At 40.6% G+C, this 12,135-nt stretch overlaps 1 protein-coding gene across 2 annotated transcripts in view; it reads right to left on the bottom strand.

The window, feature by feature from the left end:
• Positions 1–10,140, bottom strand: part of OSGIN2 (oxidative stress induced growth inhibitor family member 2) — a 29,250-nt gene extending 19,110 nt beyond the window's left edge. The window contains exons 1-2 of one of the 2 annotated variants that reach the window (XM_072603618.1): positions 9,983–10,140; positions 2,662–2,816 (exon numbers count right to left, since the gene is read on the bottom strand). In XM_072603618.1, the coding sequence (XP_072459719.1) occupies positions 2,662–2,816; positions 9,983–10,026 (199 nt within the window). In that variant the 5' untranslated portion in view covers positions 10,027–10,140. Of the gene's footprint in view, positions 1–2,661; positions 2,817–9,494; positions 9,551–9,982 lie in introns of those variants that run through there. The other variant, XM_072603619.1, reaches the window with a different exon arrangement.
• Positions 10,141–12,135: the final 1,995 nt, after the last annotated feature.

Raw genomic sequence — 12,135 nt, forward strand, 5'->3', positions numbered from 1 at the left:
AAAATAGTTTCATTAACTTTTTCTGTCCCTACCTTTATGAAGTTTTCAGCTTGGAGCGATATTTATGGGCTGGAAATTCAATACATTAGTCATATTTTAGATACTCCCGTTATTGCTACTAAGGGGCAAAACAGTGAAGAAGTAGTTTCCTAGTCCTAGCACATATTTTTCAAATATCCTTAAGCACAGGATATCAAACTATCTCTGAAAGAACAGGCTACACAAAATTCAGGAAATTCAGACTTGCACAGAGTATTCATGTTTCTTAAAAAAAAAGTCATTTCTTTTTACAGTGAAATTAACTGATTTCTATTTAGAGAGCTGAGAACATACTTCAAACAGATTAGCTATATATGATTCACAGTGAATGGTCAAATACTAAATACACACAATTCATGGGCTCCCAGGTGGTCAGGGATCTGAAAGGTCATTTAATTCTACCTTCTCATTGTCTAGGCTCAGGAAGGCTTAGTGATTTACCCAAAGTCATACAGGCCAGAAGCAGCAGAGAGAGGATTTCAAATCAACTTCTGTTTCTAAATCTAGTTTTCTTTCCACCATACCATACTGCCTCTCACATTCAAAGACCATGGCAAATATTACAAGACTAGATAAGTTAGTATCATCTGAAGGCATGAAACAATACACTAACCTATTCTAATGCTAAATGCTTAGTTTAATTGTAAGCTCTTTCAGGACAGGGGCAAGGTCTTCACCATACAGTATATTGTATTGTGTTCTAATGTAGCTAACAAAGTTAAAAGGGAAGAAAGAAAGAAAACAAGTATCTCTTAAACATTTACTATGTACCAGTAACTATGTTAAGTGCTGAAGGGGAAATAATACACTACAACTCTGAACTATTAAAATCGGAAATGAAGACAAGCTGATGCACCAAACTAAGTCTATGTTAACAGATATATATATACTGCCTGAAACAACTCAATATAAGCTTACTGACTGATATTAAGCCAAATTTTATCTCTATATAAGCATTGACAGTTTAGAAGAATCACAGAATCATCATCTCAGAATTGAAAAGATCCTCAGAAATCATATGGTCTAATCTGTACCCGAAAAAAAAAATACCTCAATAACATTCCTAGACGTGATCATCTAGCCTTGGGCTTGAGTGCCTCAAACCAAACTTTTGAGGGAACATATTCTTCCCAAGATAATCCATTCCATTCTGGAACTCTGGGTTTTTTGTTTGTTTTTACATCAAGCCTAACTGCGTCTCTCAGAAACTTCAACTGAGCTCAAGAAATGTAATATATTTTAAGAGTAAATCAAAGGACAGAGCTGCAATGTATGATTACTGGAAAGCCTACCATAAATCCCAGGATGTAAAGCCAGACTCAAATTATCATAGTGGTATTGGGCTTGTAGCTCACAAATTGGCAAATAGCCCTCACATGCAAAGAGTATCTTTTTTAATATCTCTTAATTTCTATGATATAACTGATAATACCATAATAATCCATAGCCTTCAGCCTAGAAGAACTGGGCTGCCCATATTTTGGCTGGTGCAGAAAAGTTCTTGAAAGGTCGGGAGGGGTACTTCCCACTGAATCTCTATTGAATTATAATCCTAAAATTCCATTCCTTCTGTCCTCTGACTATGAGGTAATGAGTAGAATAATGAGGCAATGGGTAGAAGCTTCCCATTTTACCCACCTCTGAAATTAAAGGTTATGTATATGCATGTGTAAAAGTTGAAATAAGAAGGAAATTTCTTCTTTACTTAGGTTGTATCCCTGCTAACTCCCTGTCTACTGTGGTGGGCAGAGAGTGTCAGGGTAGAGGTATAATCTCACTTTCTTTTCTTCACATCTAGCTGTAAAGAGAAGGCAGATACTCCCTTCTTCTTTACACTATCCTCTGCCAGCCTAAGAAATGCAAAGATCCTTAAGCTGTTTGACCTCAAGACTGAACAACAGTTATTCACCTCCCCAAAGTTTCTTCCTGAACCTCTCTAGCTCTACACCCAATTTCACTAGGCTTGTGCCACAAAAAAGGGTTAAATCTCAAACTGACAGCCAAGTAATTAAATCCATGCATTTAAGGAAAGACTGTCATGCAGAAAATGTACTTGATGAAAATTTGAAGATGTTAGGGTTATATCTATAAGCATAATGTAGATAAGAATAGTTTCATTCATTTATTTGTAGTTCCAGAACCTGACACATAGTAAGTGCTTAAAAAATACTTGTTAATTGCTATGTTTAATATCATTAAATATGGTTTGTGTATATGATGTTCACATAGCTCTTTTGGTTAACTGCACGTACAGATACAGCTAACTCTAGGGTTACACTGTCTGTACTCCAACAGTTACCCAGTCACCCCACAAATTTATTGGTTTATACCTAGCATGAAGTTTTTTGAGAAGAGTACAATAATACTTGTACTTCCTTTTAAATTATTTCTTAACTAATACATAACAAAAGCCAAGTATAATCTCTCACCAACAACTTAATTAATTGTGACTTCACAAACATGCTAAGAGAACTGTATTTTAACTAATAAACTGTTCTGAAATTATCAATTGAGAATTTTATATAGTGTAGTCAAGAGGATCTTGAGTTACTTTTAAACAGATCAGAGGTTTTACAAATAATTATGCCAGTGGTTTCAAAACATGAAATAGAAATAACTTACCTACTATTACCACAGGCAAAGTTAGTGATGAGTCTTCGGGTAAAGAAGTTTCTTCAACTAATGGCATTGCTTTAACTTTTCTGCTGAAACTGTCACCAAAATACTGTTCAAAGGAATTCAAAATCTGCCCTTCAGTTTCAGGACTGCTATAGTTTCTTTAAGAAGAAAAAAGAACAAAATTCGCAATTAATACAATCTTCATGTAATCATTTACGCTGAGATACTCTCAGGTTTTTCTGTCATTCATTCTCTCATGGCTAAATTACATAGGATAGGAGCTTACCCTGTGACTTTGTTGGTACAGGGAACTCTACTGAGCAAACTTTTCTACACCAAGGAAAGTCTGCACCTTCTCTACAATTCATAATCTTAAGCGAGTTGCCTAGAGCATTGAGCAGTAAAGAAACTTTTCTGGAGGTCATGTAAGTATGTGTCAGAGGCAAGATATTTTTGATTATTCTAAAATTAAGTATATTTGTATGTTTTAAAATAATTTAGAAACATATAACTTAAAGATCATGTAATAAAATAACTTGTTAACTTTATACAGGCATGCATAAAACCTGGTTGAATTTAAAATACCTTTTGTACTCCCTGCTAATTACTAATGCAGGCGATCAATTGCTGCTGAAAACACAACTCAGAGCTAGTAATTTCTACCATCTTGTATTGTTTCTTAGTAGATATCACTACTCAAGGAACACCTTCTACAAATAGAGAGGACCTCCTGAGCTTTAAATCCTAGATTCACAGGTAAAACAAGTAAAAGGAATCTATAAATCAACCAACAAGAATTTATTATATGCTAAGTACTAAAAATACAAAGAAACAAAAGTCTCTGACTTTTGACAAATTGCTTAGAAAAGGAGCTTACACCTTATCCTGGGAAGACAACATGTACACATAGAAGTATATACAAAGTAATGTTTGAGGAGGAAGGCACTAGTAGCTGAGGAGAGACAGGAAAGGCTTCATGGAGAAGGTGGTGCTTGGGTTTTGAAGGAAATTTGGGATTCTAAAAGATGGTGATAAGATAACCTATGCAAAGACACAAATATGGGAAGTGGAGATTCACGTGAGAGAATAGCAAGAAGGCTAGTTTGGCTTGACTGAAGAGTGTTGAAGAAAAAGGATGGGGCCTGGAAAGACACAGACTGGAGTTTCTGCTTGTGAAAGGTTACACAGTCAGCCTTTGGATTTAGGAGTATCACTTAAGGAGCTATGGAGGATGGACTGGAGAAATGAGGTAGGAGCAAAGTAAAAGACCACTGGGCAAAAGGCTATGAGAAACTGAACTAAGGTGGTGTCTGTGTGAGTAAAGAGATTAGGATAAAGATGAGAGATACTGCAGAGGTAGAATCAACAACATCTGCCAAACGACTGGTTATGTGGGATAAAGGAGAGAGTGAAAAATTAACAATGCCACTGAGGTTCTGAAGCTGGGTGATGCGAAGCATAGTGATGCCCTTGACAAAAACAGGGAAGTTCAGAAGAGGATTGTTTTAGGAAGAAAAAGAATAAGGAAGTTAAATTTCAAAACACTTAGGTAATCCCCCAAGGCTGTCCTAGCCCTCTTCTCTTTGTAGTCTCTTTCCAGTATTTATCACCCATTGCTATGGTTTCAATGTATCATTTGTATGGAGATGACTTCCAAATCTATAGATCCATACCTATCTCTCCTCCAGTTACCTGTTGGACATTTCCACTTAAAGGTCCCTCTTGTACCTAGCTTACATATTCAAAGTTGAACCCACATTATCTATCCACCAAAATCTGACCTTCTTTCAATGTTCTCTTTTTCTGTTGATTATACCATTATATTACCTCTGGAATCATTTTTGACTTCTCTTCTCCCTATTCCTCACCCCTCCTTCATTAAAGTCCTGCCAACCTCTCTGCCCTTTTCTACCCTTTCTTCTTGTAATCAGTCTGAACTATTCTAACAGCCTGTAACCAGCAACCTTGTTTTCAGTTCTCACCTTCTCTGATCCATCTTTTATAAGTGCTATGATTTTCCTAGGGAACAGGTGTGAACATGTCACTCTCCTACAAAAAAAAAAAAAAGCCTTCCTACTGCTCATGGGATAAAATACAAATGCCTTAGACTGACATTTCAGGCCTTCCACATCCAGATTTCCTCCGCACTGCTCTTCTTTGCTCACTCTAATTGGCTGTTCCCCAATTTATCTACTCCCTCCCTCATCTCCTACATATAGAAATTCCTCTTCCTTCACACCTAGATTCAGTTTCTGGCTCCTCCATGAAGTCTCCTCTAATTTGCCTCAAGTGAAATATCTCATCTCCCCTCAAATTTTCTTGCAGCCCTGGATCTCTCCATTTTCATTATTTTAATTCTACCTTGTTTGTTATCTATGTAAGTTATTCCCTCTACTGGACTATAAACTTCGAGGGGCAGGGACTTTTCCATTCTTATTTACCCAGCATTTGAAAGAGTGCCTACACTCTTTTGTTGAATTAAGTGGCTTTCCCACAGCTAAGCTGCAGAGCCAAAACTAGAAATCCCTCACTCTAAGTCTAGTGCTCCTTCCACTGTAATAATTTGCACCCCCACCTTGGGTCTGAACTTGAGAGAGTTCCTCACTGCAAAGAAACCAGTGTGGAAATCACTTTTACCAATGTAGAGCTGCAGCACATCTGTAACTTAAAGTTTTAGAGTAATAGTGGTATGGTCAGGGAACCCCTGCTAGTTCTTAAAGAACCTTTCAGAGTATCTGCATGATCAAAAGTATTTTCCTTATAATACAAAGATATGTTAATTTCTTAACGTCAAATACCAATATATATTACCCACATAAACAAAAAGCTCAACAATTTTAAGAGTATAAAGAGAGAACAAGAAGCTTGAGAACTGATGTCTGAGAGAGTTGTCTAGAGCACTGAGAGGTTAAGTGTTTTCTGCCCTTGGTCAAACAATCAGTATGTTCCAAAGCCAGGTCATCCTGACTCCAAGGTCAGCTCTAGCCAAGTCATATAGTTTTAACAACACTTCCTTCTAAATTTTTCTTATTAACAGTTAGTTGAATGTTCAACTATAGCAGGCAGTATGCTGTAGCACCGAATACTTCCATACATAGCTACATTTTGGAAGTAGCTTTATACTGTAATACTTCACTATTCCTTATAAAATCAGTGGCTACTTTTGGTATTTCTGCATTATATAAAGGAAATAAATGTTATTGCCTTGTTAGAATATAAGAATTTTGTTTCAATGCTTATTTATTGCCTACACCATTTTTTATCTCTACTCCATGATTTATTTTAAAAAACACTTGAGAACAGAATTATATTTAGGGAAACAGAAGGAAACAAGCATTCATATTCACTATGTGTCAGGCACTCTGTGCTGAACATTTTACAAATATTACCTCATTTTATTTTTACAATGCTGGAAGGTGGGTGCTATTAAGACCCTCATTTATAGTTGAGGAAACTGAGGTAGAGGTTAAGTATCTTACACCCAGGGTCAAAGAGCTGGTAAGTATCTGAGGTCACATTTTAACTAAGTTCTTCTTGATTCCAAAGCCAATGTTCTATCCACTGGGACATCTATGGCCTCTACATTTATAAAAAAGCAGTATTACAGCATGTATCAATATATTTAAATACCTTCACACAGGCTGATCAATTTACTTTTTAAAAAGGTCCTTCTACACAAGTATAACCTATATCAAATTGCTTACCTGCTCAATAAGGGACAAGGGAAAGAAAAGAATTTGGAACTTAAAATTTTAAAAATAGATGTTAAAAATGATTTTACATGTAATTGGGGAAAAATAAAATACTAATTTTTTAAAATGTTAATGGTACTTATTTTCTACCAGATACGTAGGAAGTGCACTGGGAAAATTATTTTTTTCCTATTTACATATAAGTCTAACTAGTGAGTGAGAGGGTGACAAAATTTGAGGCATTTAATAAGTTGTTGGATCAATTCATGGATATTGCGCCTAGTATTAAAGAGCCAAAAATGTATCAATAGAAAAATAGAGTGAATATAAATGAATTATTTGACATCTTTTAAGGAATAATTAATTCTGGTTAGAGACAATACTTAAAATTCTTGGAACATTCTTAGAAACAATGGGGAAATCTAAAGGTACTAGTCATGAAATATTCAAAATTTTCATCTTTTACGTGCATAGCAGTACCCCAACATCACCAAAATTCAAATATACCACATCTCTCAAAGTGGTAAATGATAAAAGAGCTCATAAGGCTGTTTTCTAGTTAAAGCTATTCTTAGATTTGAAGTTCTAATAGGATACAAGAGTGAAGTTCTAACATGAGAGTATTAGCTTTTCATGAGAATTCTACATCTGTAAATATAAAGGCTCAGAACACATGTTGTGTTTTTAACCCTAAGGTTATAATTTACTTGATCATGCTAGCAATCTAAAAAGTTCCAAACACACCCTGGTTACCTGCAAAAATGTTGCTCCCCAATGCTGTCAGTGTGAATAAAAATTCTTTAAGATAATTTTTTTTCATTGTAAATTGACCATATTAAAGTATTGAGAGCAGCTGAAAGTTTTTTAGCCTTCCATTTTGAATTCAAAATTTTGCCCTACTTCATCACAAATTACACCTGGTTATATTTCAATATCATGCAGGACACCTGTTCTGAATTTTAAGTAGAAGCTAGTATTTGTTACTGTTGACTGTTAATCAGTTTTGTGGTCACATTATTATAGAGCACTGGGATACTATTCAATAAATAACAAAATAAATCAGGAATAAAACAGTCTTGTTTAAGCAGTATTGATTATCCTTTATAAATCAACCCACAAGAGTTAGTTTTTCAACATACAAATGTTCCCAAACATCCTATTATTTTACCAGGTATAAACAGTGCACCAGATGCACCCCACATCCCCCCCCCCAAAAACCAGAAGCAGAAAAAACAACACACACAATGACAACAATGTAAATAAAAAGAAAGAACAGTAAGATGAAACCTAAAGCTGGTTATCATGACCCATCATGACCAAGCCTGAAACTGGACAAGATTATCAAAAAATGCCTTCAGTTCTTTCGCTGGTTGGAAACTGGGTGTAGGATCCTGCATATTCCAGTCTGACCCTGTTAGGCTGATTTTGCTGTACTGTCTTTTCCTCCCTTTTCTCTTAATCTTTGTAACAAAGAATGGCTCCCCAAGTGGAAAAAGAGGGGTATATATTTGGAAATGAATGTGATGTGATGTAAAAACATGAAGGGCATAAAAAACATTAATTTTTAAAAATAGAGGACTACTTTCCATTTTGTATCTGAGTTTGCTTTCTCTATTTGGGACAAATGGCTACATTTGACTTACCAATATTAAATCAATTCTCCTTCAATCAATTATGAGCATCTACAAAGTTTATAATCATGTATCATACCCTAAAAATATTAATAGAAAACAGAATACATCTTTGTCAAAGGTCAACTTTGACTGGTAGATAATACAAATGTGCCAGATTTTGAAAAAGTAAAAAGTAATCATGGCTATATTTTGTTACCTGCATTATAATCTTTAGTGAGGCAATCCTTGAGCTTCAGTAAATATATACACATACATACATACACACACACACACGTATAAATATATATTATATATATTACTACACAAAAAAAAGGACCATTTCAATAAAATGAAAAATCATAACTCCCCATTTTCAGGACAAGATGTTTTCCTTCTTTGCAAAATGAAGTACAAAGACGTATCCCCCTCCAAACTGCCATGAACATCCAAACAAAATTTTTAAAACTCTGTAATTCTTATAAAAAAAACAAAACAAAACAAGTTTTACCAAGTTTCTGAACTAGAACTGATATGGCATAACAGAAATGTTTTTTTTTTCCAAACTACAGGGACAAAAGTATTTAGTTTATGTTCACTCCCTTTTCCTCCCCCATTGTCTAGTGGTAATAATAATTTTGGGGGGAGGGGGAATCAATGTTGTTCTTTTTTTTCTAATAAAACTGCAGTAAGAGGTCAAGCTATTTTCTGACAGTCTAATTTTCAAATGTTTCTAGTTGCTTTGAGAAGAATGTTTATCCTGGAAAACAGATCTGAATGGATGTAAATTTCAAGTTGTGAGGTATGCAGAGATGTTAAAAATGACTGCAGGAAGCAAATTTTGTCTGAAAGCTGTCCTGATGCGTTCAGGAAGTTTCCAAGTTTTTGATATGACTTAGATTTAATCTAAGAAGTTGCTTTCTAGGCTTCCCTGGCACAGACCATGCCTGCAAATAATAGTCTGCAGTTCTCTGTAGATAGATGTTTAATTTCTGAAAATAGAACACTCTTTTTATTTGTGACACAAATGTTTATGCTCCTACGAGGGTGAAAGGCAGCCAGGGGTAGGACGGTAGAAATCTCCAGGCAGAAGACCTCCTTAGAGTCTTTGAACCAAGGCCAGTGGAGTAAGGCAGAGAGCAGGGGGTTTGCTGTCAGAGCAGCTCTACTCTGCCTGATGACTTGAGGCCTGTGTGACTATGGCCAAGTCACTCACCTTCTCTGGGCCTCCGTTTCCTCAAGTGTAAAATGCTAGAGCTGAGAGGTCTATGACCCAAAGAGCTAACATTTTTACTCTCTCCCTCACAGGTTGTGGGTATGAAAAAGTCACAAAGCACGCAGAAGCATGGGTTGTAATTATTTATCATTATCATTGGAAAATTTTGTCTACAAAAATTCTCAGTTTAAACAGAAACTTCGCCTTTACCAAGTTAAAATTATTGCACTTCTAAAGTCAGGCTTTTTTTCTTGTAAACTAGGAAAATGTTTCCTTTCTTTTTAAATTTACTCTACCAAATGTGAAAGGTAAACCTACCTAAGGGTAACCACCGTTCACCGGATTTATGGGTGTAAAGTGCAAGTTGCGAGACAAGCGGGGACGTCCGAAAGACTGTATCTGTCAGAATAAAAACGCTCTCTCTTGGAAACAACGTTCCGGAACAATGAAGTCTACAAACTCTGAAATTTCCTCCAAAATAAAAACCCTCGGGCTAAAGAGGCCGGCGAGAGGCAGCGCTGGCGGTGCAAGGTAGCTGTGCAAGCGGCTCGATGCCCGCCTGCGCCCCGTTCACAGGCGGCGAAGTTGTCTTACACCGCGCCGAGGGACAGCCGGCTAGGGCCCCCCGCGCCCCTCCAAAACTTTATCCTCCCACTCCCAGCGCAGGACGACCCCCCTCCGCGGCCTGGCTGCTCCCCGGCCCATCCCCGGCCCCACGCAGAGCCGGGCACCGGAGGAGCAAGAGCGGCGTCCCGCGGCCCGGGCTGCGGAGGACGGCTCTCCGCCTGCCTCGCCCCCACGCTCACCTGAAATGACCGGCCAGGGAGCATCGGCAGCACCACACCGGCATCGGGCGGCGCTGGAGCGGGGACACGCCGCCGCCGCCGCCGCCCCTCCGCCGGCCCGGCCGCCACCGCTGCCCACCGCCCCGCGGCTCCTCCTCGGCGCCGCTGCAGTGGCCCGCCTCGTGCCGGCCGACTCTCCAGCAGCCGCGGCGCCGTCCCCCCTGAGGCAGGAGGAGGCGCTTCCGCTCCCGCCGCCGCTCAGGGACAGTGCGGCCAACGCCGAGGCGGCGACGGGAGAGGTGAAGACGGGGGCGGGGATGATCTCGGGGCGCGGGGGGGGGAGGACGCAGACAAGACGGCGGGGCCGCCGGGGCTCCTCCTCGCAGGTGCGGTGGTGGCGGCACGAGAAGGGGATTGGCCGAGAGGAGACCGGCTGGTGGGGGCGGGGAATGACGGAAAGAGGAGGCCGTGACGGGCTAGAGGGCCGAGGAGTCGCTCGCCGGCGGGAGGCCAAGCGGAGGGGCTCGGCAGGAGGCGACTTCCGCCCTCCTCACCTCCCGGGCCTGGTACCCGGGGTCGGGAGGAGGCGCGAGCCACGACGTCTGGTCTCGCGCCGCCGCGGCTGGGGGCCTCGAGGGCTGGGCGCGCGCAGCTGCGCTGCGATCTCGCCGCGCCGCCGGGGGCCGCGGGTGGGGCTGGACTAGGTTCGGCTCGTGCGGCTGCTGGGGGCCGCGGGAGGGAAGGAGGAGCCGTGGGGGTGGGGTGGGGCAGGTAGGAGAGATGAGAAATGAAAGAAGCCGCCTTGCCGGTACGGAGCGGGAGGGGAGGACAGCCCCCCTGCCTCTTGGACTCTGTGGGGCCGCTTCTCGGACTTTGTCCCATTGAGGATTGGGGTCTCTAGGGAACCTGCCCAGGTGGGGACGGGCCGGGACTTGAGGAGTGCGCCGGGCGGAGCTCGCTTCGCCAGTGCGCCCTGTGAGCAGGGCTTCTTCTGGAAGGAATTCAGCGAGCCCCCCGGGGCCGTCCTTCGGCCGCCCCACTAGAGTCGGCGTCGGTGAGAGCCCGGAGACTGGCCCCAGGAGATCCACGTTTCCATCTCCGAGGCCAGCGCTGACCCCACGGGGTATCAGTGGGCACCTTCTCAGTACCCCCTACACTGACCTTTCAGCTGGCCTTACCTTTTCCTACCAAAGCAGTTCCCCAAATCTCTTTGGCCTAAAAATAGAGGCCAGTGTGGTCTGGTGGAAGGAGCACGAGACTGGGTGAAGAAATGGGAGTTTGCGTCTGGCCTTTGCCACCAACCGTGCCCACCTGAGTAGGGGGTTAATTTCTCCCCTCTTCAGTTATCTCCCTGTGAAACCGGAGGGCAGACCGAATGGCCGCTAAGATCCCTTTCAGCTTTTAAAAATAATTCCATCATCAAGCAACCATATTCATTAAGTGACAGCTTTCTGTTTTATGGGTTAAAAGACAATCACAAGAAATTGACAATGTAGACTTACGATACAATGTAACCTCACCGAATCGTTTTCCACTTTTAGCCTTCTCTTACATAAAGTCTTGGCTGCTTGGAATGTTTGTTTTCATTTGCTCCAGAAACATGTTGGATACTCATGGAACTTTAAGGCCAGTTCAGAAAATTGTGTATTTAAAAATTATAGAGCTGTGGGAAAACTTTATTTGTGGGCACTTTGTATATCCTTTTGTTTTATGGTTCTTAAGTAGCATTGTGCAATGGAAAGAGCCCTGAACTTGGAGTTTTGGAACCAGAAATTTTCAGTTCTTGCTAGGTGGCTGGGCAAGTAACAGCTTCTCTGTGCTAAATTTTCATCTGTAAAATGAGGGAATTTGATTAAATGATTTCTGAGTTCTCTGCCAGCTATACTTCTATAATCTTTGAGTGTCATTTTTTTAAAACAATTCAAATGATACCCCCTTTTCCCCCAAAACCAGTGAAGTAACTTCTAGGATCATGTCACAAACTTTTGAACTTAGATGTGAATCAAATCTTTGCACTTGATGGTCCAGTAGAAAGGAAAGCAAGTTCACAAAGCTGCTGAGGTTGTGAAGGGCCTCCCCATTGCTAAATATTTCCCCCAGTTGAGCCTTAATTTCCATGGCTGGAAATTAATTTTTGGCTTTTTCCTGGTTGATAACCCAGATGCTCTTGGGAA

The sequence above is a fragment of the Notamacropus eugenii genome, chromosome 4 (genome assembly GCF_028372415.1).
Source record: "Notamacropus eugenii isolate mMacEug1 chromosome 4, mMacEug1.pri_v2, whole genome shotgun sequence".
NCBI classification, from domain to species: Eukaryota; Metazoa; Chordata; class Mammalia; order Diprotodontia; family Macropodidae; genus Notamacropus; species Notamacropus eugenii.